The 26,875-nt window shown below is 28.2% G+C and overlaps 4 protein-coding genes across 4 annotated transcripts; 1 reads left to right on the forward strand and 3 right to left on the reverse strand.

Annotated features, from left to right (window-relative positions):
• Nucleotides 1-5,114: 5,114 nt before the first annotated feature.
• Nucleotides 5,115-6,836, reverse strand: LOC127256101 (protein EXORDIUM-like 3). The gene has a single exon (XM_051281933.1). The coding sequence runs from the start codon at nucleotides 6,815-6,817 to the stop codon at nucleotides 5,804-5,806; it is 1,014 nt and encodes a 337-aa protein (XP_051137890.1). The 5' UTR covers nucleotides 6,818-6,836; the 3' UTR covers nucleotides 5,115-5,803.
• A 7,080-nt stretch (nucleotides 6,837-13,916) lies between these two features.
• Nucleotides 13,917-15,767, reverse strand: LOC127256108 (40S ribosomal protein S13-like). The gene is made up of 5 exons (XM_051281942.1): nucleotides 15,648-15,767; nucleotides 15,500-15,572; nucleotides 15,280-15,418; nucleotides 14,994-15,180; nucleotides 13,917-14,238 (listed from the first exon to the last, which is right to left on the reverse strand). The coding sequence occupies exons 1-5, from the start codon at nucleotides 15,668-15,670 to the stop codon at nucleotides 14,205-14,207; spliced, it is 456 nt and encodes a 151-aa protein (XP_051137899.1). The 5' UTR covers nucleotides 15,671-15,767; the 3' UTR covers nucleotides 13,917-14,204.
• Nucleotides 15,768-16,756: 989 nt separating this feature from the next.
• On the reverse strand, nucleotides 16,757-18,615 carry LOC127256135 (probable calcium-binding protein CML13). The gene is made up of 2 exons (XM_051281976.1): nucleotides 18,056-18,615; nucleotides 16,757-17,009 (listed from the first exon to the last, which is right to left on the reverse strand). The coding sequence occupies exon 1, from the start codon at nucleotides 18,495-18,497 to the stop codon at nucleotides 18,060-18,062; it is 438 nt and encodes a 145-aa protein (XP_051137933.1). The 5' UTR covers nucleotides 18,498-18,615; the 3' UTR covers nucleotides 16,757-17,009; nucleotides 18,056-18,059.
• Nucleotides 18,616-20,323: 1,708 nt separating this feature from the next.
• Nucleotides 20,324-24,347, forward strand: LOC127256447 (protein PPLZ12). Its single transcript, XM_051282463.1, has 5 exons — nucleotides 20,324-20,701; nucleotides 21,662-21,782; nucleotides 21,872-21,963; nucleotides 22,504-22,600; nucleotides 23,748-24,347. The coding sequence occupies exons 1-5, from the start codon at nucleotides 20,516-20,518 to the stop codon at nucleotides 24,113-24,115; spliced, it is 864 nt and encodes a 287-aa protein (XP_051138420.1). The 5' UTR covers nucleotides 20,324-20,515; the 3' UTR covers nucleotides 24,116-24,347.
• Nucleotides 24,348-26,875: the final 2,528 nt, after the last annotated feature.

Raw genomic sequence — 26,875 nt, forward strand, 5'->3', positions numbered from 1 at the left:
CAATCAATTTTGTTCTGTCTCTCCCTGACTATCACAAAAGCTGTTCATAATTGGACCATTGAATTCAATCACTAGCACAAAAAAGTGTTATTTAAATTTGTTGAAAATGTATACTTATATCAGTTATATGAGATATATTTTTAATTATAATAAAATAAAATGTATATATTTTAATTATAATAAAAGCAAAAATATCTAAATATTAAAATACTTTTAATTTTTACAGATAAAAAAAAATAAAATAAATTTATTTTACATATTTTTATTAATTAATAAAATATTATTTTTTATTCTAAGTATAAAAAATATATATTAAGTTAATGCCAAAAGAGTATTTTATTAAAAAATAGTGAAGATTAAAAAACTAGTTGGGAACATTTTTAAAAACTTAGTTAATTATTAAGGATGATGAGAATGAATTTAATAAAGTATGTGTGTTTAATGAATGGTAATATTTGACAATTTGACTTGTCTAAATTAGCAATGTAATAAATTTACAATGCGTTTGTTTGGGGATTTTTGATTGAATCCATTATTTATCCAATTTTTTTTTTTAAAAAAAAAATATCAAATCAAACATCTATTTTTTATTTTTTTATATTATAATAAAAATTAATTTTACATTCATTATACAACTATTCAAATTCAAATTTTTTACTATTTTAATCCCAATTCGAAATAAAAAATTGACAATAAATTTGACCCATTGATGGAAATTGGAATATAAATATAATTAAATTTAATCTCTTGTCATGTTAATAGTCCAAATGAAATTTGTGATTCCACCTTATTTCTAATACAGTACAAATATATTTTCCATGTTTTTTCATGATAAATTTTGAAATTATAATTAAGTTTATTTTAAAATAATAATTATTTAACTTTTGAGGAATATATTCACACTTTTTTGTCGCAAAAAGGATTTTGTTCAACAGTGGTGTTACATAATAATATCCATGTGGGGTATAGTGCTCAATTTTTTAATTTTTTAGATACTACCTTCGGTTTGTTTGTTTTGTTCTGTGTTTCGTATTGCAAATATAATTTTTTTTATTTAATATAAACAAATTTTAATAAAAGTATATTTTTTTACAAAGTTATCACATTAAAATGATATTTAAACGATTTTTTTTTTTTGAAAAAAAACAAATTATAAATCAAATACAGAAATACTCTTTTGTCAACCTCAAAATACTTTTACTTTTGACATTAAATATAATAAAATTGTCTTTTCAGTAAATAAATATATAACTTACTGTAACAATATTAACTTAAATCAGAGCAATTTCACTGAAAACAAATTTTGTTATTTTGTATTTGTGGATAAGAAAATTAGCAAAAAAATTTATGAATTTCAAGCCAATGGGGATAGTATATTTTGTAGTGTTTTGATAGATTGAGTTGTTTGAAATAGATAAAATTTGAATGAAAATTGTATTGAATTTTATATTTTAAATAGTAAATAAATATTTATATAATCATTTAGATAATTTTTTTATAAATGATAGGGAAAAAATTATTTTTGTTCCAATATAATCAAAATTCATCAATTTTGGTCCTAATATAAAAATCTTATCAATGTTGCTCCCAATATAACCAAAATTCATCATTTTTGTCTCAATATAACTAAAACTCATCATTTTTTGTCACAATATAAATTTTTTTTTATCAATTTTAGTCTTCAATATAATCAAAACTCATCATTTTTAGTCCCAATATAATCAAACTTTTTTTTTTTGGTCCCATCGTCAACAAACCAACGGAAAATGCTGACGTGAAAATAAATTAAATCTTATATTTATATTTGAATAAATTGCACAATCTTGCAAGTCCACGTCAATATTTTCCGTCGATTTATTGGCGGTAGGACAAAAAAAAGTTAAGATTTGATTATATTGGGACAAAAAATGGTGAGTTTTGATTATATTGAGACAAAAATAATAAATTTTGGTTATATTGAGACCAAAAATGATAAATTTTGGTTATATTGAAAAAAATAATTTTTTCCCTAAATAATATTAAAAGAATCTTGAAAACATAAGGAAATGGAGCCAGAATTTAGGGTCCAATAATTGCAGTCCTAAAATTACAATTTCTTTTAATTATTAAATTAAACCATGATTAGTAGGCCAATCACTCTTTTGTCTTTTCCCCAATATTATATCCATCTTAAGATTTTATATTAATTTTAATTAGTTTAATTTTGTATTATTTAAAAAAAAAAAAAAAAAAAGGTTAAAAGCAAGGGGTCTTGATGTGTGACCTAAAGTCCCAAAACACAATAAATAAAGATAAAAGTTGGTACACATGTTACCAAATCACTTGAAGGCACTAATTTTGGTCACATTTTGATGTTATGGTGTGCTTAGATTGCCAAATATTTAATCAAATAATCCAATTAAAAAGGAAAATTTGTAGCCCACTTTAAAAAAAAAAAAAAAAAAGCAATTTAAATTTTGTTTTTTAATTTATTTTATTTTAGTGTGTGAGAATTTCCAATAATCATTTTCAAAATGCATGTTGGACTTAAAAAAGTATGTAAATTAGGTCTGGAAACTCGCTAATATATATGTTCTGTTCTTTCAATAATTATCTTTCCATTATTTTTTCAAAAAAATTAATTAACCGTACACATTCATTATTTTATATTCTTTACATAATATATTTTATAATTAACGTACTTTTCAACAATTTCACAGAACAAGCAGACGCATAGTCTTTCTAGAACATAATAATCTATAAACTATACAAACAAGATAACTCTCTAATGGTGTAGGGGTTAGGCTTGTGACTGTGAGGTCATGGATAAAAAAAATTTTTGCCCCTGTAAGTGTATTAATGTAAAAAGCAGTAGCAATTGTATAGTAAAAATGAAAAAAGTAAAGTAATTTTATGGTGATATTGTTATTTATGGAAATAATACTACTATTTTGAAACGAACAAAAATTGTAAACAAAACTATTGTATTGGGACGGAGGAAGTATTATTTAGTAAAAATAATTATAAATTAAGATTAATATAAGTAAATAATTTAATTAAGATAAAAAAAATTATAAATTTTAAAATTTAAAATATAATTAAAGGGGATAATTATATTTTCAAAAATTAAAATGATAAATTATGTAAAACGGACAAAAATAAAAAATATAAACAAATTATATAAAAACGATAAAGTAATTAAAAATATATAGTAGAAAAGCTTAAAAAATTACTGTACAAATAGACCCGAAACTCATGTACTAAAAAAAGGTTCATGTACATTGTAATTGTACTGTATCATCAGCTCGATCATCTCTCACCGACTAATGATTGATAGCCCACTTTACAAAAGCAACTTAATTTATTAAACTCTTCGTCGGATATAACTTGTCTATATATTTTTTTGAAATAATTATAATTCTTCCGTCCGTGTTCAAGATTATCATTTACTGATTGGACTTAAATTTTTGAATATTAATATTATAATATGTAAATTTTTAAATTTAATATTATAATAAATTATAATTAAAAAGATAAAAATACCTTATTAGTATTGTATAATATAAAAGTAATGATATTTGTGTAATATAATGTAAATTGGAAGGGTATTTATTATGTTAGGTAAATAATACAATTACTAAATTAAAAAATAGTAACCTTGTTTTGATTTGAGACGAATGAAAATAAAAAATAGCAATTTTTCAATGGAACGGAGAAAGTATATTTTTAATAGTATTTTAAATTTAAAATTTATAAATTTTTTATTTTGGTAAAATTAATTTTATTAATATATTTTTAATTATTTATTAGTTATAATTTTTGTAAATTTTTGTATTTATAGTCTATAGAACAATTAAGGGTGTACTTCTTTTGCACTAAATTTTCAAATTTTAATATTTGAACTCAATATTTTTTTATTAAAAATATACTATTATTTTTGTTCCATAAAAAAGTTTTATTTTTTATTTTTATCAGTTTCAAAACAATTGTATAATTTTCTTAATTTAGTAATTGTATTATCTATCTAACATAATAAATATATTTCAAACTTATTATATATTATAAAAATGTCATTACCTTTATATTATACAATACTAATATGAAATGTCTTTTTTCTTATAATATAATATAATATTAATATTTAAAAATTTACGTAAAAAATAAATAATGTTACTTTTTATATAGGAGAGAGAATATTTCTTTTTTTACAAAATATTCTATAAATATTCAGTTTGTTCAGCAAATATTTTTCAGTAAAACAGTTCTCATAAATATTACTCAATTCGTCTCACTTCTTATGTCCATATTTTTATTTCTATTTGTTCTACTTATTTTGTCATTTTCTTTTTTTTAAAAAAAAAATTATACACTTTAATCTTATTTTATAAAATTTAATTTATGATTTTTTAAATTTTAATTATACTAATCAACTATCTTAATCTTAATTTATAATTATTTTTATTATACAATAATTATTTTTACTAATATATTTTTAATTATTTACTAATTATATCTTTCCTAGATTCTCGTGTCTACGATAAAACGAACAAAATATCCAAGACCAAAAAAATATTAAAATATATAAATATATACATATTAATATAATATATATTATCTACTCATAAAAAATTATTGATCATATAAAAATAATATATTAAAAAAATATAAATATACATATATTAATATAATATATATATTATTGACTCATAAAAAATTATTATTTAATATAAAATATTATTTTTATATTATCAATAATTTAAATAAAATATTATTTTTTATATTATAATAAATTTCATGTATCCCATACAAAAAATAAAATAAAATAAAATTAATTTATCTAAAAAGGACAACTTATAATTTTAATACTTCCTCCGTTCCAAATACCATGTTTCTGTCCGTTCTACATACCATGTCATTTTTTTTTTAAAATAATTACACACTTTAATTTCATTTTAAATTTTTTAAATTTATTTTTTTAAAATATTAATTAAACTAATTAGTTATCTTAATCTTAATTTATAATTATTTATATTATAAGATAATTATTTTCACTAATATATTTTTAATTATCTATTAATTATATCCTTCCTAAAATATTAAAATACTGTGTCTACGGTGTAATGTCGGAGGAAGTATAAAATTAAAATAAAATTTTTTCAATAAAAATAAAAGGAAACACATTCTAAAGTAAAACAACAGAAGTATCTCTTTAAAAGATGAGTAAAAAATAAAGTGTAAAAAAAAAGGTAAAAAAGAAAACAGAGCATAATTGGGTTTGAATCCCAAAGTGGTGAATTGATAGATAGATAGAAAGAAAACCACAATTGGGGTTTTGATTGATTTGACATGCTAGAACGACCACTTGCATGGTCCCGGGATCTAAGATCCAGAAGACTCAAATACCACCATTGTTGATGCGACCTGGACCTCCCAAACGCCTAGTTCCAACATTAAAATTTCCAACAACTGAACATTATTGAATTTAGCTACCGTTCATTAATTTTAGGTTATTAAAACTAAATACCTGTCAATTTTGATGCACTTTCCATCAATTTATAGCTTAGTTTCATCGAAAATGGCAAAAATAAAAAAAACCAGTGTATCCTCTTGGGCACCACAGCTGCCAGCTGGCGGGCTCCACACCGTCGACGGTGGCGATCACTGATCGACCTTTTCTTTTTTGTTTTCTCAAATTCAAATTCAAATTCGAATATCTCCAAAATATTGCACAAAAATTGCAGATAAAAAAAACCCCCCAATTTAGATATAAGCTTATAAACCCTAATTGCAATGGCAGAATCGATGAAGAAGATGAAGTTTTGTGCTAATCAAGGGCATTTGGTCCAGTGCAGTAATTAACGAGATTGTTCCAAACCCACTGGACCAAGAACCGCCGCCGGAGTCCGTGCATATTGTAGGTGGCGCCGTCTTTGTCGTTCAGCATTTGGCCGGTGTAGGAGCCGCCGCCGCCGGTGCCGTAGATTCCCTCGCACAAATCGGCGATTTCCACCGGAAAAACTGGGTCTTGGCCAGCGTACCAGGCGTTAACTAACGGATTCGTCGCGACCTCAGCGATTTCGTGCGCGATTACGCTGATCATGCCGTCGACGCCGACGTCGCCGTTAGGGGACTTAACGGCCGTCAGCGTCGGAATGTACGCCGGCACGGCGAAGGGGTAGGCGCAGACGCCGGGGCAGAGGTCGCCGGAGTTGCCGACCCAGGCGTAGGGGAGAGTGTAGCCGACGATCGACGGGAAGGTGAAGTAATGGAAGCCGCAGACGTTGTTGCAGAAGTCTTGGACGTAGACGTCGCCGGAGGTGAGGAGGAGGTAGACGCCGCCGCGGGGGTTGATCGGAAGGGGGCGGGAGGAAGCGGCGACGGCGGATTTGATGACGGACTGGACGGAGAGGCGGGTGAGGGATTTGCCGTGTGAGTAGAACCGGTCGGTTTTCTCCGGACCGGCGAGGACGGTCCGGGAGATGTTGGCGCCGGTTTGGTCGGTGTACTGCTGGACGGTTCGCCACCAGCCGGCGACGGAGGGCCGCCGCGCGCCGGCGGCGGAGATGGAGGAAATGAAGTCGCGGATGATGCGTTTCTGCGCCGGCCGCCACCGGCCGTACCAAATTGGGTAGACGGTGATGTTGGCTGTGAGGACGGGGCCCATGTGGTATTTCAGGCGGACGAATTCCGACGACCCTTCGTATTTTTTGGAGGCGCCATACAGGAGGGCGGTGGTGTTGCGGGCGGCGGAGGGGGGCCAGGGCCTCCAGGAGACGGCGGAGGGGGCGGCGGCGGAGAGGAGGGCGGCGAGGAGGAGGAGGAGGGGGAGGGGAGTCATGGGGGGTGGGGATTTGGGAATTTTGATGGGGTAATACTAATTTGTTGGTGATAATTGATATATACATATAGGGGGTGGGGTGCCGGGGGTGGGGTAGGGGGGTGGGGGACCTCGGCGAATGTAATGGTAATGGAGGCCAGATGGGATTCTTAAAAGTGCGGAGGAGAGGGGGGTGGGGCCGGTGGCCGTGGTGGGGTGGTTTGATGGCGACAGTGATGTTGTCGTAGGGTGGGGATTTGGCCCGACCCGGTAAGGGATCCGGGGTTTTGGCGGGAAGGGTAGTTTGGGGAATTTGGGTTGGGGGTGTTGTCTGTTTGTGAGTGTTGTGTGGTTTGTGAGAGATGAGTAGATTTGAGAAGAGTGTTTTCGGGTCGAGTTCGAAAAGATGGATTACGTTTTATTTTGTTATTTTAATATGGTAAAATTGTACAAAGATTTATGTGTTGGATTATGTTTTATTTTATTATTTTAATATGGTAAAATTGTACAAGATACATGTGTTCATGAAATTGTGTCCATTTTTTTATATTTTAAAAAATATGTAAGATTTTTTTTTATGATTTTATAAATTCTTTATCTAAATAATATATAGATTCGCTCACAACATAAGTAGGTGAGCAACTGCTCAGGTCCATATTTTAAAATATTATTAATTATTATTAAATTTTAAAATTAAATTTTACTATTAACTTTTAATTTATATTTTTTCTTTTTCATGATTATTTAATTTAATTTTAAATTCTAATATTTTTTTATTTTTTTTGTATATTTTTCTTCATAATCGTATCTTATTCTATCTTTTCTAATTTAATCGTCGTCTACACTTCTTTATCTCACGTCCTATCGTACTGCACCCATCAACTCAGATCAAACTCGTTTAGCGTTCTCTCCTTTGTTTCATCCACATTCAGTCTTTTTCGCGTTTTGAATTTTCGGGAAGACTGTCTTTCATCTTATTTTATCTTATTTTCTCAGATCGATTGTTATATTCATCATATTCATCTCTTGTCTAATTGACAGTGATATTATTTTGAAAATACATTTTAATCATGTATAAAATACATTTTAATCATATATTTAAGAACTTATAATTTATTTTCGCTTAAAACTCCAAAAAAATCCGAAACGGCTTGTATACATCAACGCAGGATCCATATCCTATTTCTCTTGTCCAACTAATAATAAGGTAGTGGGAGAGTTAGGACCAATTATGCGCTCGAACAATAGGGGGTGTATGTGTCGAGACGGAAAGAATATTAAAAATTTTAAAAATATATATATACATATGGTTTTGTTTTGTATTTTAGTTTGAAAGATTTTTTTTAGCTTAAATTATAGAAAATTGTCTACATAATATAAAAATAATGATATATATTTAATATATTAATTTTTTTATTAAAAAAAAAATGTTCAAAAATTTTGATTAGTATATTAGTTTAAATAATAAAAACATCAAAACTAAACACTCACCTGCTTATTTGTCACAGTGCATGGCATTCAACTCTTGAAGACTTTCTGTGATTTAAATAAAGCACGTATTTAATAAACGAGAGGTACCTACAGAAGAGACTGATATCTAATTATTAAACGTTCGGACAGTTAGGGCAATTTATCATCGTATGATTGAAATTAAATCAATACATTTCTTATGTATTTCATCGTATTATCTTTTGTTATCACTTTATTTTTATATATTTGTAATAAATTAATATGTATTTTATGTTGAAATCACTCATTATGTGTGTTTAATATATTTGCATTTAACAATCACCACAACATTAAATCCCAACATTTTAGAACTATATATTTTTTGAAAAATAATACTCCCTGATCATAAATGAATATTCATTTGTTTTTTGCACGTAATTTTAGAAATATTAGTACTCCCTCCGTCCCGGAACTAAATATCCATTTGCTTTTTGCACGTAGTTTTAGAAATATTAGTATTATAGTGAGATATAGTAAGAATAAAATATAAATGACTAAAATAACTTTATTAGTATGTGTGATATAAAGGTAATGACATTTGTGTAATATATTGTAAGTTGTAAGGGTATTTGTAATATTAGGTAAATAGTACAGTTACTTAAAAAAAAGAAGGAAATGAATACTTTGTTATGGGATGGACTAAAATGGAAAAATGAATACTTTGTTATGGGACGGAGAAAGTATTATATGTAGTAGAAATAAAGTAGAAATGACTAAAATAACCTTATTAGTATGTGTGATATAAATGTAATGATATTTGTGTAATATATTATAAGTTGTAAGAGTATTTGTAATTTTAGGTTAAATAATACAATTATTAAAAAAGGAAATGAATATTTTGTTATGAGACGGACTAAAATAGAAAATAGATACTTTGTTATGAGACGAAGGGAGTATATACATATTTTTATAGAATATTTCATCATAGATTATTTTATAGGTAAATTATATAATACTTCATTGTGTTGTAGTAAAAATTGCATAAAATATCTTATATTTTATTTATTGCCCTTGTATGGTCTGGGGAGGCTTACTTATCGCGTGAGATCTGTTTATCTTAATGTAAAATTTGCACGAAACACTTTTTTATCCAAAAAATAATATTTAATTGTAAATATGAACTATTATTTTAATACTGAATTCAAACAAAAAAAAAATTTAAACTATATAAAAAGAAATGAAATATCATATACCTTATACTCCTTCCGTCCCAAATACCATGTCCACGTTGCCATTTCTGTCCGTCCCGCATACCATGTCACTTTTCTTTTTTGGAAAATGATTACACACTTTAATCTCATTTTAAATTTTTTAGTTTTATTTTTTAAAATTTTAATTAAACTAATTAGTTATCTTAATCTTAATTTATAATTATTTATATTATAGAATAATTATTTTCACTAATACATTCTTAATTATCTACTAATTACACTCCTCCTAAAATACCGTATCTACAGTGTAGCAGACACGGTATCTGAAACGGAGGAGTACTATATTATTTATTAAAAATTGTTAAAATAAATAAAAACAATTTAAAATTACGGCAAGTTATTTTACCCTCAAAAAGTGGGGTTTGTAAAATAAAAAAACAAAAACGCACATCATGTCGTGCTCCCTTGAGAAATCATTAAAGAAACTTTCCAATTTTCAAGAATTGTAATGGATATTTCAATACGTCGGTCCCCTATAATAATTTGGATGTTTCCCTTTGTTTGTAAGTAGGATGATCATTCGAATTTTCGATTTAAATTTTAACAAATTTGAATTAATCTGAATTTTTAATTTTATTTTATTTTCCTAAAAATCAATTTGAACCGATTTGAAATATCCAAAAATTGAAACTGAAAATTTTTAAATCGAAAATTCAAAATTGGAAATAAGCACATGCATATTTAGGGGTGACAATTCGAATCGACTTTGTACCGTCCGATTGCAAATCGGCCTTTCCCGAGTAGAACCCGATTTGAAATCAGGCAGGCTTTTTTTTAAAAAAAAAAAAAATTTCCTCCGTCTCATAACAAGGTATCCATTTATCTTTTGCGTTATTGTACTTAACGTTAAAAATATCCTTATATTTGTATAATTTTCTATACGAATGTCATTATATTAGTATTATAAGACACTAATATAAATTTTTTTGCAATTTTTCCTTGATTTGTAATATGTTTTAATATAATAATTAATATCCAAAGATCAAGACACAAAAAATAAATGAATACTTCGTTATGGGATGGAGGGAGTAATTAAATTATTTTGTTTTTAGCTTTAAGTAAAAATAAAAAATTGAACCCACAATCAAACAGATATTATTTCCGTTCCTTAGCAATTTATCTATTTTTTTCATTTTGGCTCGTCTCATAACAAAGTATCAACTTTTTTTTTAGTAATTGTACCTAACATTACAAATACCCTTCCAATTTATAATATATTGCACAAATATCGTTACTTTTATCATACCATACTAATAAGGTTAATTTAATTTTTTTACCTTTATATTTACTTTATTCTAATATAATACTAATATTTCTAAAACTCCGTGCAAAAAGCAAATAGATATATAAATATGTGACGGAGTGAGTATAACCAAAAACTTTTTCATGAAGCTATATATATATATATATATTTTTTATCTTTACTTCAAAATTTAATATATATAAATTTATTAAAGTTTTAATATTAAATTTAAAAATCAAGTCAGGCACTAGCGGGTCATGAGTTCGGGCATGACCCGATTCATTAGCGTGTCGGGCCAAGCACAATCCAAAAAATTTCGGATTTATATTTGAAAATTTTAAATATAATTTTTTTGTATCGTGCTCAAATCAAACTTTAGATCATATTTATATTTTGCCACCCCTAATATTGCAATTCCTTGTAAGACTTTTCAAATAGTATAAAATAAAATATAGTTACTCCAAAACAACAATGTAAAAATCCATCTACTCGTAAATTCCATTACATACATTATACTTGTAATTTGAATGAGAATATTAACTTGAATTTTTATTATTATTTTTTAATATAATACTTTGTAACAAAAATATATTTTTATTAAAAATTATATAAAATAATTAATATTAATTTCCCTTTGAAATTTAAAAAACAAAAAAGAAAAAAATATATATAAATAATGGAAAAAAAAACCCGCCTAAATCTACTATGAAGGTGATGCCATACATGTAAATACAAAAAATATGAAAGTTTGTACGTGGTTTTGACATTTTCGGCCTTTGACTTTATGTAAAAATGAATTTTATTATGATTATTTTTATTAAAATAAGAGAAAGATACTTTGAAATATGACATACGAAAATAATAAAAAAAGTATTGTTAGAATATTTTTATTTTTTTTTTGGATGAGAATCGAACTCCCAATCTTCAGAAGCCAAGAATTTTGCCATTAGACTATACATCATTCTCTAAATTTTTATAAATTAGTTTTAAATTCATTATATAAATAAATATATATATTTTATTTTGTATTACATAAAAAAAATTATTATCTACAAAATAATATGCATATTGTATATATTTTATTTAAAATATAATGATTAAAAAATTATAAATACCAACTAAACTATTTATATAAAATATAATATTATAATCTATTATTAATAATTTAGTAATTTGATTACTTAATACCGTATTCTTAATTACTCCCTCTGTTCCATATAATTTGTTCTTATTTTCTATTTTTGTCTTGTCCCACATAATTTGTCATTTTTTTTTGGAAAATTAATTATACACTTTAATCATATTTTAAAATTTAAAATTTATTTATTTTTTAAATTTTAATTAAACTATTTAGTTATCTTAATGTTAATCTTTATTTATAATTATTTTTATTAAATAATAATTATTTTTACTAATATATTTCTTAATTACTTACTAATTATATTTTATTTAAATTCCCGTATATACAGTAATACACTCATATTAGATGAGACGGTGAGAGTAGACGGGACTATGATTTTAAACCTAAGTAAAAACCCATAATGAATAAATGGAGTGTAGTGTGTCAATCACGGAGTGAATGGCGCTGTTGCTGCTGTCCTTTTAATATTTAATTATTTATTAATATTTCCGTCGTCGGAATCGCCAATCGGGCCGGGCCCACGTGTCTTCTTTCATTATAGTACCAATCAATTGATCCCACCCGCCGAGTGGACACTTTCTCATTGGCCGCCAGAATCTGTGTCCCGCACGCGCTTCTGTTATTTGTTTGTTTAAGCCAAAGAAATCAAAAAAAAATTCTCTCTATTTTCATTTTTTTTCTAATTTGCAGATAAATTGAAAAAAAAATGAAATTTGTATATTTGATTATATATTTTTATTTAATTTTTATATATGTTATTATGATTTTATAAAAATTTATATCAAAATTATTATTATTATAATAATTAAAAACTTACCAATTAAATATGATTATTTATTCACAAAGTTTTATTTTATTGATTTTTTTTGTTATTCATAGTTTTCCATTATTAATTTATTTTTTTAAATTTTTTTACTTATAATATGTTGTCTCAGTTAAATCAATTCATCCTGTATGTAGTAATTTTTTTACACTTTTCAATTTGAATTTTTTTTTTTTTTTTTACAACTTTTTTCTTTGTTATCAATTCTATTATTTGTACCAAATGAGTGCAATAATAATAATAATAATAATAATGAAAACCATGAATAAAAAAAGATTTCAAATAAAGTAAAATGTTATGAATAAGTAGTCATATTTAATTGGTAATTTTTAATAATAATAATTTTGATATAAGTTTGACGGTTTTAAATGATAAAAATATTTATTTATAAAAAAGAACGATGAAAATAAATGAATGTTCCATGACACTTCCTTATTTTCAAAATAATAGTTCATTTTCGTTCCTTCAATATCTATCTCAAATATCCCTATTATTTTGGATCGACGACGTTAAAATTGAAAAAATATCAATTGTTATTAAAGAGAAAATAATACTCTTTCCGTTGACACAAATGACCTTTTTACCGTTTTTATCCATCTCCGAAAAGATGACAATTTTTTATTTTTAATAAATTTATCAAATATTTAACATACTTAATAAATATAAATCAACAAATAAATGTTTTATTTATTTATATTATATAAAATTTTATTCACCATAAAATAATATTCATATTGTATATATTTATTTAAATATAATATTAAAAATATTTAAACACATTTTAAATTTATTTTAAACATTAAATAACCAGTACCCACTATATAAATAACTAATCTAGTTAAATTCTCGTGCATAAATAAAAAGCTTCATCTCATCTTTGCAAATTGCAAGGACTATATGTACAAAAGCAAATAGTATATTTTAAATAGAAAACGATATTAAGTGAAAAGACAACCACACCCCTAGAAAAAATTATGAACAGAGCATTGCTACCACTAAAACTTCAATAATAAATCAGAACGCTGGCCTAAAACTTATCTAGCATTCTTTAAATAATAATAATAATAATAAATAAAAAAACTAATAAAATCTAGATATGAAAATGAACTAAATAATTAATCCAACCTAATATTCCAAATTCCATGCACTAATCAGCACTCTATATTCAAAAAAAATTGATCAAATCATTGCACTCATATACTGAGAGGCAATTATATCATCATAAAGTAGATTGGCCTTTTAAGCATTGTAGCTACTGAAAAATAAAATTAAAAAATGTCAAATGATGCATCACAAATAAATAATGTCAGTAGTTATTGTTCATTAGCTTGTATAACTCATAGTAAGCAAGAACCAATAGAGACAAAAAACAAAATTCTAAAATGAAAAATTCCTGCCCAAGTATGCTAGGTAAGCCGACATACCATTGCAGTCGATCATCTTCAGCAACCATCCAAAATTCTTCGAGCTACTCTGTAAGCCTAAGCAACAAGAGTGCTTGCAGTGGTCGACTCGCTGGTGAAAAAAAATATTGGATAGATTGCATTAATCTAAAGATATGAAAATAACATACAAAAATATTAATTAGTTGAAGCTAAGTACCTACTTAATGAAAAATATTAATTACATCAAGTAAAGTCCTATCAAGATCAACACACTTACCGACCTCTACTAATTCGAAAACCAAAAGATGACCGAAAAGTGTATATTATGCTCAGAAATATATCCACAAAACTATTTTGTGGGGAAGAAGAATAGTGTAGCCACATCCAAACACACCATGATCGGAAAATCTATCAACTAAAAGTATTTCCAGTCGCCAAATTAATCAAACATATTGATCAGAAAATCAACCTAATAGTTTACTTTAAAAAACAAACAAATGGGAAAACCTTGATGGGGTTCATCTACCAAAGAATATCTATGTCTGGGCATACATATATATATATGTGTCTAGAAATTAATAAACATGTTTACCTCACACCCCCCATGAAATCAACATCTTTTAATATATAAATACATGAATAAACACAAGTTTTCGAATTTAAGTACCGAAACAACATTATATCTAATTCACACCTGTCTTTTACCAAGGAGTTTAGAAACTAGTGGTAAATGCACTAATGGTATTGATACAAGACAAAAATGAAACATCATGATAAAATAACAAAAAAAATCAAATTGGCATTGCAATGGTATTTATCAAATTAGAAGTATTCAAAAGAAAGTCACTGTAAGCAAAATAGAGAAGAATGAGAACAGATGATTACTATTTCCAGACGGGAGGGAGCTTCTTGGTCTTCTTGTAGTATCGGGCGAGTCTGTGAATCCTGCTCTCCACCAAAATCAACCTGAATTTAGAATCTTTATCCTTCCTGTTCCTTTCCAAATGCTTCCTGATGGCTACAGCCTTTTTTATCAAGTGATACAAATCCTCCGGAATCTCAGGCGCGAGTCCTGTACGATTATATAATACCAATGCACCAGTAATATAGCAGCCACATTAATCAGGAAGATTGATTTTGAAAATGAGAGGATTGTATAAAGAAATGGTACCGTGCGCCTTTAGAATACGAAGGATTTTGCTTCCAGTAACACTCTTAACCTGCGCAATGCCGTGAGAATCACGAAGAATCACACCGATCTGGGAAGGCGTCATTCCTTTCTTCGCAAACTTGCAGATGCTTTCCTCAACCTGTGGACTCAACAAAAATTGAATGAATTTGGGCGACCGTCTGATTACTCAAACATTGCGAATTATGAGTAGAGAATTTACATCTTCAGTCGAGGATTTCAGCCAGCTAGGAGGAGTTCTCTTGTAGGGTAGAGCGGAGGCGGAAATGCCCTTACTGAAATAGACAGCATGAAGAATTTGAATTTGATAGACAGATTATCATATAATAAAGCATACAAAGATGGAGTACCCGCGGCTGTGCATACGACCCATGGCGGCGGAGGAGGTGGCGCGTCTCTGTATTTGCCGATGAAGTTCTGCCGCAAATGAGGACGAAGGCCACAAACCCTAACTCCGACGAAGGAATTTGGCGACTAGGGTTTTATTATGAATATTAGATTGTTGTTGGGCCGGCCCGGCCCAATCACCCATATTTTATGGCTAATGTGCTTGTTTTTTTTTGTTTTTTGTTTTTAAAAAATCATACTATTAAATATTTGTTTTTCTATTAATGAATTTGTATTATACTAGCTTTTTATTTCTCGCAATGTTACTTTTATTTGTATTATTTTAATTTTAATTTTTTATTTAAAATTAAATATTAGATATTTCTTTATATTCAAATTTTTATATTTATAAATAATTCAAAAGAAACAATTGATCTTTCAAATATTTTTGCTATAAAAATAAAATATACTCTTCCGTCCCACGTACCGTATTCATGTTGCCGTCTGTCTCACATACACGTCACTTTTATTTTTTAAAATAATTATACACTTTAATCTCATTTTAAACTTTTTTAATTTTATTTTTTTTTAAATTTTAATTAAATTAATTAGTTATCTTAATCTTAATTTATAATTATTTATATTATAATATAATTATTTTCACTAATATATTTTTAATTATCTACTAATTACATCCCTCCTAAAATAATTATTTTCACTGATATATTTTTAATTATCTACTAATCTTAATTTATAATTATCTACAGTGTAGCAGTAGTATTATTTTATATTACACAATATTATATTAAAATATTATTTAAATTAAACCTCAAATAAAAATATAAATTCAAATCAAAGCCAAACTTTTTATTTTTTCGTTGGTCCAAATTGTAGTTCCCATTTTTATTGTATATGATATGTAAGACTATATAAAGGTATGATGACTATAGTATAACAAAAATCACTTATAAATATCACAACAAAATACTTATTTTTATTTTAAAAAATCACTTCTAAAAACAAGTTTCATTCAATTTTTTACAAAATATTTTCAATAATTTCAAACCAACGGACCGAATAAACCCTAACAAACGCACCCCTAAAACCTTAATATGCCTAACAAACTGACAAGTGCAAATCAATAATCAAGAACATGCACCCAAACTGAACAAAGTGTTCAACAACAACATTAAAAACTGTCCTCAGAATCAATTCAAACATGAATCAAATAACCTTAAAACATTCAAAATCAAACAAAGGGCCCTAAAATTCAAACCAGAAATTTGGAGACATTGAAAAGAAGTCTTGTGGTGGAATAATGAATGTCTGGAAGTGCACTTTGGTACAATCCTAATATTGGAACAACCAGAGATGGGATCGATCATCTGCAAATGAAATTTACGATTGATAAGGTTATTGGGGCAGAAGCAAATAATTTACATGCTCAACAAAATATCGAATACAATGAAACTAATTTCTGATAGTTCGAGGGAATCCAAGATTGAACATAAACAAAATTTCGATTTTCACATACACGTAACTAATTGCAATTACTTCAGAGACTGTCTACATAAGGAAATGTTGAAAAGGGCTCATTTCTACTTTTGTGTATAAAATAAAAGACGTTTATATGAAGCACCCGACAAGAACAAGTATAAATAGGTTACAAACAAACTTCTTTCTTCGCCATTGAAACTATCTCATGCTACCCAATAAAGGGCTCTTAAATCTCCCTCTCTATCATTTCGCGAAATTCCCCTAATATGTGAGTGAACCGACAATTATCCTCCATCGATTGTACATTTTGAGAGCTATGCATTTTCTTGTAACCCTTAGTTTGGTGAATCTTAAGTGGCAAGTAGAAAAGCAACAGGAACAACAGTACGCCACTATCTTTTGCGAAAAATATCTAGCTTTAGATCGGTCTCATATTCCATTCATAGAATAAAGTTGCTAATGCTTATCTTTGCTGATGATCTTCTGCAACAAACGATATTTATGCAAATGATTATTATCTATAAAAGTCTATGATAGTAAAAACGATGAAGTTCCATAGATGATAATGCTTAGCAATTCACATTCTAATCAATCTATTAGCCAAGCTCAATGATTTTCCCCTAACTTGCCCATCCATCCATTTCTCAATTATTTAACCTAATTCTCCATTAAAATGCAGGCCAGAAATGCTTCGATAAACTGTTTGTACCAAGACTTGATATACTACCAACATCTTCAGTTCTAAAATTCCATCTTCCTAATTCTCAGTAACAATCCAAGACTTGGAAACCTAATTATAAGTAACTGAGCAGAGACTATCAACAGGATATAACAACAATCACAATGCTGCATATGGAGATATGAAAAATATATTCGATAATAAGTCAATATAGGTTACTGAAACAGAAACAAATTCACAGGACTCAATGATCACCTGCTTACTTGGCGACCATGCGCGCGATGAAATCCTCATACCGGATCTTTCCATCTGGCTTAACATCCACCTCGCGGATCCACTCGTCAAACTCCGCAGGCTCCAATTTCTCCCCAATGCTGGTAAGAATGTGCCTGAGATCCGAAACTACGACGCATCCAGTGCCTTCCTTGTCCAAAACCTTGAAGGCGTCCCGAAGCTGACGATCGAACGGCTCCGGCTTCAGATGCTTGGACATGAGGTCCAGGAATCGGCTGAAATCGAAGGGCGAATCAAGCTTCTCCTCGGAAACGATGGCCTTGAGCTGAGCCTGGGTAGGGTTTCCGCCGAGGGAGCGCATCAGGATTCCGAGCTCCGACGGCGCAATCCTGCCGTCCCCGTCGGTGTCGAACAATTGGAAGGCTTCCTTCATGGATGATACTTGATCGTCGCTGAGCCCCATTTTTGCGCAACTCTGCAAGATTTCCTCTGCTCTGCCTCTGATGCTATTACCTTTTGGCAACTCGAGATTCAAAATAAAGTCTTCCCCGTTGGAGTTTGTGTTTGGACTCCTCGTTTGAAATGAACGGACTCGACTGAAAATACTAATAAGTAGGAGGACTACCAGATAATTATTTTAAAAAGGTTTGTAGTTGTACGATGTCTTTTTGTCAATTAATTTTTTTACTCAACTCAGCTCCGAATTAAATATTCATTTGTTTTTTCGCGTAATTTAAAAAAATTAGTATTATATTGAAATATAATAGAAATGACAAAAATAATTTATTAGTACGTATGATATAAAGATAATGATATTTATGTAATATATTGTAAGTTGTAAGGATAATTGTAATGTTAGGTATAGAATATTATTTTTTATTTCTTTTATAAAATAAAATTAGTTGCTACTATTCCAAAATGTGTACTAAATAAACTCGGTCAAACCTTTATTTTGTTTATTTGTTTGATAAAGTGTTTGATATTAGATTTTATTTATAAAAGTTAATGCAACTTCAATGTAGATACAAAAAATTTAAAAAGAATATAATGAATAAATAATAAAAAATATATAAATAAATAAAAATAATTATCATATAATTAAAATAAATTAAAATTAAAATAACTGATTAATTTAATTAAATATTTTTAAAAATATAAAATTTAAAATAAAATTAAAGTGTATAAATATTTTTTTTAAAAAATGACAAAATAAATGAACATACGAAAATGAATATATGAACACCGTAAATGAACGGATAAAATATGTTTTATTGAAAATGATACAGAATAATACTTTATCCGCTCACTTTAAACCTATAAATATTTTTATTTATGTCTGATCAATTTAAAGATTTATATTTATCTTTTTAATAATTGTAAATTATACCATTAATTATTAATATTTTTTACCCTTATTTATTATTTTTACCATCACTTTATTATAAATGACAATTTGATCTTTATATTATTATATATATATATTATTAAAATATTAATTTTTAAAAATTTAAATTTAAAAAAAAAAAGGTAAATGTAAACCCGACAAAGAAAGTAGTACTCCCTCTGTCCTATAAAGAAGCATCTATTTGTTTTTTCAAGTAATTTTAGAAATATTAGTATTATATTGGGATATAGTAGGAATAAAGTAGAAATGACTAAAATAACCTTATTAATATGTGTGATATAAAGATAATTGTATTTGTGTAATATATTGTAAGTTGTAAGGGTATTTGTAATGTTACGTAGATAATACAACTACTAAAAAAGAAATAAATATTTTATCATGGGACGAACTAAAATAGAAAAATGAATAATTTGTTATGGGAGGGATGGAGTATTTAATACTATCAAAGGGTAAATATATATATTGCAACATAACCATTCATATATTGCATTGTTGGTCCATGCTGAGCCTGCACGGATTTGATTTTGAATTATCTCCAAAAGATCTCATACTAGTGAAGTTTACATGTTACTTATAAGGTGCGTAATTTTTTTCGGACTTGAGTTTGGACCAAACAATTTATATAGTCTATTTATTTATTGCTTCTCCCATTCAAACACAATAATATAATACTCCATTCAGTTTATATAATTTGGTTTTATTTTTCATCTGAATGTGTCTCACATAAATATTTTTTTAAAATATTTTTAATTATATTTAATTTTATAATTTTATTAATTTTAATTAAATTATTTAATTAATTTAATAATAATGTATATAAATAATACCTTAGTCGGTAAGACTAATAAAAGCAAATAAACACAAATTAAGTTAAATTATTAATCAAGGTGAGTCAAGCCCGGGAAGGCCCGTCCGCTAATGGCGGTTGATCTCCGTAACATAAACATCTCTCGTCCCGCTTTTGATCTTATCGCTTGATTTCTATTGAAACTGTCTTCTCTTTCGTGGACGCCAAGAAAAAGCAAAGCAAAGGTTGAAGGTAGATTGGGTTTTTGTGCGCGATTTAATAGCCAGCCATGGGAAACCTCTGCTTTGGGTGCGTGGACCAAGCCAGCATAGGGGTGGTTGAGAAATGGGGGCGTTTCCACCGCCTGGCCGAGCCAGGCTTCCAATTCTACAATCCGTTCGCCGGGGAGTGGCTTGCCGGAGTTCTGTCAACAAGGATAAACTCTCTCGATGTCAAAATCGAGACCAAAACTAAGGTCTATTCATCGTTTACAAAATTAAAATAGATCGATGGTTGAGTTTCGGAGCGTGTTGTGAAGATCTGGATGGTGTTTCTCTGCCTTTTCGATCTTATGATTCTTCGATGTCTGTCTTGTTTGTCTGCTATTTATTGTTTCTGTCGTTTTGAAAGGAATTGAGTTTTGTTCAGTGGTAGAAAACTTGTTAATGTTCATGTTGATTGAAGCTGAGTTAGGTTTAAGTAGGCGCTTCACTTTTGAGCTCATTATCGTTTTCTCTGCAAATTTCTGTTCTAAAAGAAATAGCAATGGATTTGTTGGTTAGATTTGAAATGGGTAATTGCACATTTTCGTAGGCTATGTATATGTGTATGTATATGCTTGATTATAAATATTTGGTTCTGTAAATTTGCACAGCTAGTGTATTTGAGATCATCATGGGAAGTGATGTTTGAATAGGGAGAAAAAAAGTGAAAAAAAATTACAAATTACTCGAAATTAGAGAATAAAACTGGTAGTCGAGCATATATATATATAGATAGATAGCTACTGAAGTGGCAATTTTCTTGATTTTAAAAATGGTGATTGTAGCAACTATTTTGTACTTTCATATCTTCATGGTAAAATACTACAAGTTGGGTAACAAGCTTTGTGATTTAATAGATGAGGAAATGGGAAAATTGCAATTTATGGTTTTTTTTTTTACCAAAGAAATACTAAAAGCAATTATGTAGGTCGATTCTTGTATTAAAATGAAACTTGTAGCTTATTCATTTGATTAGTATAATCAATATATTTGCTCCATCTTACAGTCTCCACTTCAAGTGGTTAGCGTGAACACACTTTGGATGATGATTTCATATGCGTGCTGACGATTATCAGAATTTTCTGTGAATGGTTATTTAGTTTATCTGCAGTTCCTGAGGATGTTTTTTGTAAGTACTTTGTTGATATCTAACTATCTATGCAATGCCACAGGATAACGTGTTTGTTCAAATGCATTGTACGATTCAATATAGAGTGATCAAGCAAAATGCAGATGATGCCTTTTATGAATTACAAAATCCACAAGAGCAGATTCAATCTTACGTGTTTGATGGTAACTAATTTTTCGTCATATCTTTCATTTTCTTCCTGCCAACCATATATTTCCAGAATTTCTAATATTGCATATGTTTGTGTTACTAGTGGTCCGAGCTCATGTTCCAAGAATGACTTTGGATGAGCTATTTGAACAAAAGGGTGATGTGGCTCAGGCTGTATTGGAGGAACTTGAGAAGGTTAATATATACATTTACATTTACATTTACATATATATATATTATGTGTGTGTGCTTTCAATTTGTCATACATAATCTGGTGATTTGAACAATCTTCATGATATGATTTTTTTTGAGTATCTTCTTCTCTAGTCTATGAGATTTAAGAGAAGAATGCAGCCTACCTGCATCAAAAGGGTTATTGGAGTTGTGGACTTCTTTCATTCAATTCCCTAACTTTGCACAGCTTTACAGTGTTACGACAATGACTTACAAGTGTTATATCTATGGGGTTTTACTAGTATATAATCTAGACCCAAAACTTATTTGAATCTTCGTGTGGGAAAACTGAAGACAAATAATGCACGTTCATGTTTGAGCAATTATTTCTCGAGCTTCACCTTACATTAAGATCCAATCGATGTCTCTAGTGCTAAACCAGAATTTTATAACCAATTTCTACGTAGATCTGTTACTTAAGAAGAGGTGCCGTGCGTTTTATATGCTGGCAGAAAGGTCTATACTAGAACGAGGATGATCAAAGCTTCCAATTTTTGTCAGGTGATGGGAGCATACGGGTACAACATTGAGCACATATTGATGGTTGATATTGTTCCAGATCCCGCTGTCCGGAAAGCAATGAATGAGATAAATGCTGGTAAATTGTTCAAGAGCTTAATGTGATTGTCGAAAAATTGTTTTAACTCACAAATTATATATCCCTGCTTGTTATTGATTCCATATTTTCAAAATCGGTTTCTAAAATTTGTTGTACTTCTAAATTTTGTAATATAAGTTTATAGTTAGTCATATTTTTTCCTTGCTAACTTTCAAATTAGGTTTTTGCTTTGTTGCTTCTAATGGGAGAGCAACCAAGCGCTTTTCATCTGAGTTTGCTTCATCTTGTTTTTCATCTTGAAGATGATAATATTTTTGTATAGGATATATCGAGATGGAATAAAAGTTTAAAACTGTAATTTGTTCATTTTAGGGTTTTTTTGGGGTTTGGTGGTTTTGGTTGGTTTAAATAATAGTTTGGTGTGATGGTTTATGAGACGAAAATATATAATTTGATTGAGTAAGGTGAAAAGTGAATAATAAAAAAACAAAAAGAAATCTGAAAAGAACAACCTGGCTTACTTTGGATGGTAGTTCTTTTGGTGTTTTTGAAATATTTTACTACTTCTATTCTATAAGAAGGGTATGGTTTGCATTTTACGTGATTGTGTTTAACATTTAAATTATTTTTATACTCTACAAATGTCATTGTATTTGTATTATAATAGACTAATAAGATATTTTTGTATTTTTTTTTCTTGATTTATACGTGTTAATATAATAATTAATATTCAAATATCAACATGCAAAAGGCTCATGGTACTCTTCGTATGGGATTGAGGTAGCATTTGATTTTTTATTTTTATTTTTCTATTGGGAAAGTAGTTGTATGTAATATTTTAAATAAAAAATATTAGTGACATTTTGAAAGAAAAATAAGCTTCATACCCTAATTTTTTAAGGTGAAAAATTATTTTAAGATAGATTGTGTGGAAAAATAGCTGAAAGCACAAAAAGAAAACAAACCTTTTGGGTGTGTGTAGTCTTTATTTTGTGTTCAAATAATAGTTTGATGTCATTTTTTGCCTAAGAATAGATATTTATTTTAATAGAGAAGGGCATGTTAAATCATTCATTTCCTGCCCTTTTTCATTCTTCGGGTTTAGTTTAATTTATATAGCGATGAATTATATCATTTTGGTTATAGTTGTTGCTGCTAACATCGCCATTTTAATTCGATATAACAGCGCAAAGAATGCAGCTTGCCAGCGTATACAAAGGCGAGGCAGACAAGATCCTCCAGGTCAAGAAAGCCGAAGCAGATGCAGAAGCCAAGTATCTCGGCGGAGTCGGGGTCGCGCGACAGAGGCAGGCCATAACCGATGGCCTTCGGGAGAATATTCTCGACTTCTCCCACAAGGTCGAAGGCACCTCTGCAAAGGAGGTTATGGACCTTATAATGATCACCCAATATTTCGACACGATCAAAGACCTTGGAAATAGCTCCAAGAATACTACAGTGTTCATACCCCATGGCCCCGGCCACGTGCGCGACATTGGAGATCAGATTCGCAACGGGCTGATGGAGGCGTCGTCTGCGCAGGTCAATCTGTGAGTAACTAATTTACCTGATTTCTGTGAATATATATGTGTGCAATAATCGTGCCGTGAAACTTATTGAAACTTTATATCGCGACGTGCCGAGGCATCGATTTATCGATATATCGATGAATGAGTTGTTTTTTTTAGCAATGTCTTCTTCTGTAGTAACTGAGCCTTCTCTCCCCCTCTGTTCATGGTACACTTGCAGTTGATAGTTCTTTATAGCAATGAACCTTTTAATCATAGTTCTTAATAGTTCTTAATAGAGTTTATAGTTTTCTTTAAAGTCTGGATTTGGTAATTTTGTTTTTTTCTCTTCTTAATAATATAACGTATTACAATATAATTTAATTATATTAACATAATATATTTAGAGTACTCAATAATATTAATAAGTATGCTGACTAGGTTAAATCAGCAACATGTTTGATTTGCATTAATTTGAAGTAATTTGTATTTTAGATATGATTAACATAGCACATTAATGAAAAATAATTAGCATTTTATTACAAGACAAATAGTATATAAAAATATATATGTGTAAATTGTACATATTGGGCTGAAATAGGTATATATTGTGCTATATAAAATTATATAATGTATTACACTATTAATATTTGTTGTGTGAGTTAAATATTGTGTTGTTATATATAATTATATATTGTGTTATCAAAATATGTTATATATTGTCCCGTAAAGAATGTTTTGGTGGTGTAGGGGTTGAATTTTGTCACTTGTCACACGTAAAAAGAAAAAGTTATATATTATATTAATATGTATTATTTTTTTTATTTTTTTTTTATATAAATATAAGCTGATTAGTCAACATATAATATATGTTTCTAGGTAGTACAAAAAATACCATATGTTTATGATGTGTTATAAATATCTTGTTATATATAATATATGTTATATATATATATATATTTTCTTCGTTCTAATAAAATAGTCTTATTTACTATTTTTTTCGTCCTAAAATAATAGATTCATTTTTATAAATAATTATATCACTATAAAATTATTATTACTTTTTCATTATTATTATACAATTACCACTATTTTTTATACTAATACACTCGCAACAACAAAAAAATCTTTTACCTGTACTTTTTATCCTTATCAATATAATATCAATATTCCTTAAATCTCGTGTCAAACCCAACTCATACTATAATTGTGGGACAGAGGAAGTATATATTAATTGAAATAGTGGTTAAATGTTATACTTCATCCGTTCCGCTGCAAAGTATACATATTTCTATTTTGGGACATCTAATTACAAAGTAATCATTTTATTAAATACTCCATTTTTTTCCACAAATATTCTTACTTTACATCACATCATTACTTTTATACCAAAAAAATAATAACAAAAATATAATTATATTACTTTTACCTATCTATTATAATTAAAATATTACTATTTCTTAAACTCCACGTAAAAAATAAATATATATTTATTGTTTGGACGGAAAAAATATATTCTATGTCACAGAGAAAATAGAGAAAATATGTGTATTTAATTTTGGCACGAAAATTAAGGAAAAAAAAGTATTTTATTAAAAAATGATAAAAGTTAAAAAAAATAAAAAATAAAAAAATAGTTTGAAATATTTTTGAAAATTTAATTATAATTAAAAAAAAAAAAAAAGAGAGAGAGAAAGAGAAAGACAATAAAGGTATTGACACTAATGTAAATAAATGTTGAGTAGAAAATAATATTTATATATTGATTTGTTGGCATTGTCAAAATTAGTAATAAAATAAATTTAGCGGATAAGCTAAAAAATGCGAATAAATTTGACAAACGGATAAAGTATATATATACTTCATTCGTCCCATAACAAAGTATCTATTTTTCATTTTAATCCGTCTCATAACAAAATATTCATTTTTTTTTGTTAGTAATTGTACTATCTACCTACCACTACAACTACCCTTACAACTTACAATATATACTACCTCCGTCCCACATACCGTGTCTGCTATACTGTAGACACGGTATTTTAGGAGGAATGTAATTAGTAGATAATTAAGAATATATTAGTGAAAATAATTATCCTATAATATAAATAATTATAAATTAAGATTAAGATAACTAATTAGTTTAATTAATTTTTTTTAAAAAAAATTTAAAAAGTTTAAAATCAGATTAAAGTGTGTAATCATTTTCTAAAAAAGAAAAGTGACATGGTATGTGGGACAAACAGAAACGACAACGTGAACATGGTACGTGAGACGGAGGGAGTATTACACAAATGTCATTACCTTTATATCACACATACTAATAAAATTATTTTAGTTATTTTTACTTTATTTATACTACATCATCATATAATATTAATATTTTTAAAATTATATTAAAAAAGCAAATGAATATTTACTTATGAGACCGTAAGCAAATAAAACCGACAAAGCTAGAGAATCATTAATGTACAACAAATTTGTCACCGGATGTAATTAAGTGCGGAGAGTAAAAAGTGAAGTGAAAAAGGTAAATCAAGAAAGCAAACAAGATGGGATGGGTTCTAGAAGTAGTTGAATGATTAAAATAAAATATATAATATATATAAATATAAATAAATATATATATATATATATATATATATATATAAAGGACCATCTTAAAATCAAGGATCATCATGATCATATTTGATATGTTCATCTCATCATGTAAAATAAAGAAAGTAAAAAGTACGGCAGTGAAAAGTAATCTCATACACTCAAAATTCATGGGGATTATTTCTTCAAATTAGTTTAGGATTTGTAAATA

This window comes from Andrographis paniculata, unplaced genomic scaffold (assembly GCF_009805555.1).
Source record: "Andrographis paniculata isolate CXL003 unplaced genomic scaffold, ASM980555v1 Contig55END, whole genome shotgun sequence".
Lineage (NCBI taxonomy): Eukaryota > Viridiplantae > Streptophyta > Magnoliopsida > Lamiales > Acanthaceae > Andrographis > Andrographis paniculata.

What these genes read in the sequence shown, in the direction of transcription:
- LOC127256101 (XM_051281933.1), bottom strand. Translation starts at nt 6,817, where the DNA reads ATGACTCCCCTCCCCCTCCTCCTCCTCCTCGCCGCCCTCCTCTCCGCC.
- LOC127256108 (XM_051281942.1), bottom strand. Translation starts at nt 15,670, where the DNA reads ATGGGTCGTATGCACAGCCGCGG. An exon ending in TGAAATCCTCGACTGAAGAT is followed by an intron (nt 15,419 to 15,499) that starts GTAAATTCTCTA and finishes TTGAGTCCACAG; the next exon opens with GTTGAGGAAAGCATCTGCAA. An exon ending in CTCCCTCCCGTCTGGAAATA is followed by an intron (nt 14,239 to 14,993) that starts GTAATCATCTGT and finishes TTTTTTCACCAG; the next exon opens with CGAGTCGACCACTGCAAGCA.
- LOC127256135 (XM_051281976.1), bottom strand. Translation starts at nt 18,497, where the DNA reads ATGGGGCTCAGCGACGATCAAGTATCATCCATGAAGGAAGCCTTCCAA.
- LOC127256447 (XM_051282463.1), top strand. Translation starts at nt 20,516, where the DNA reads ATGGGAAACCTCTGCTTTGGGTGCGTGGACCAAGCCAGCATAGGGGTG. An exon ending in TATTGGAGGAACTTGAGAAG is followed by an intron (nt 21,964 to 22,503) that starts GTTAATATATAC and finishes AATTTTTGTCAG; the next exon opens with GTGATGGGAGCATACGGGTA. An exon ending in AATGAATGAGATAAATGCTG is followed by an intron (nt 22,601 to 23,747) that starts GTAAATTGTTCA and finishes TCGATATAACAG; the next exon opens with CGCAAAGAATGCAGCTTGCC.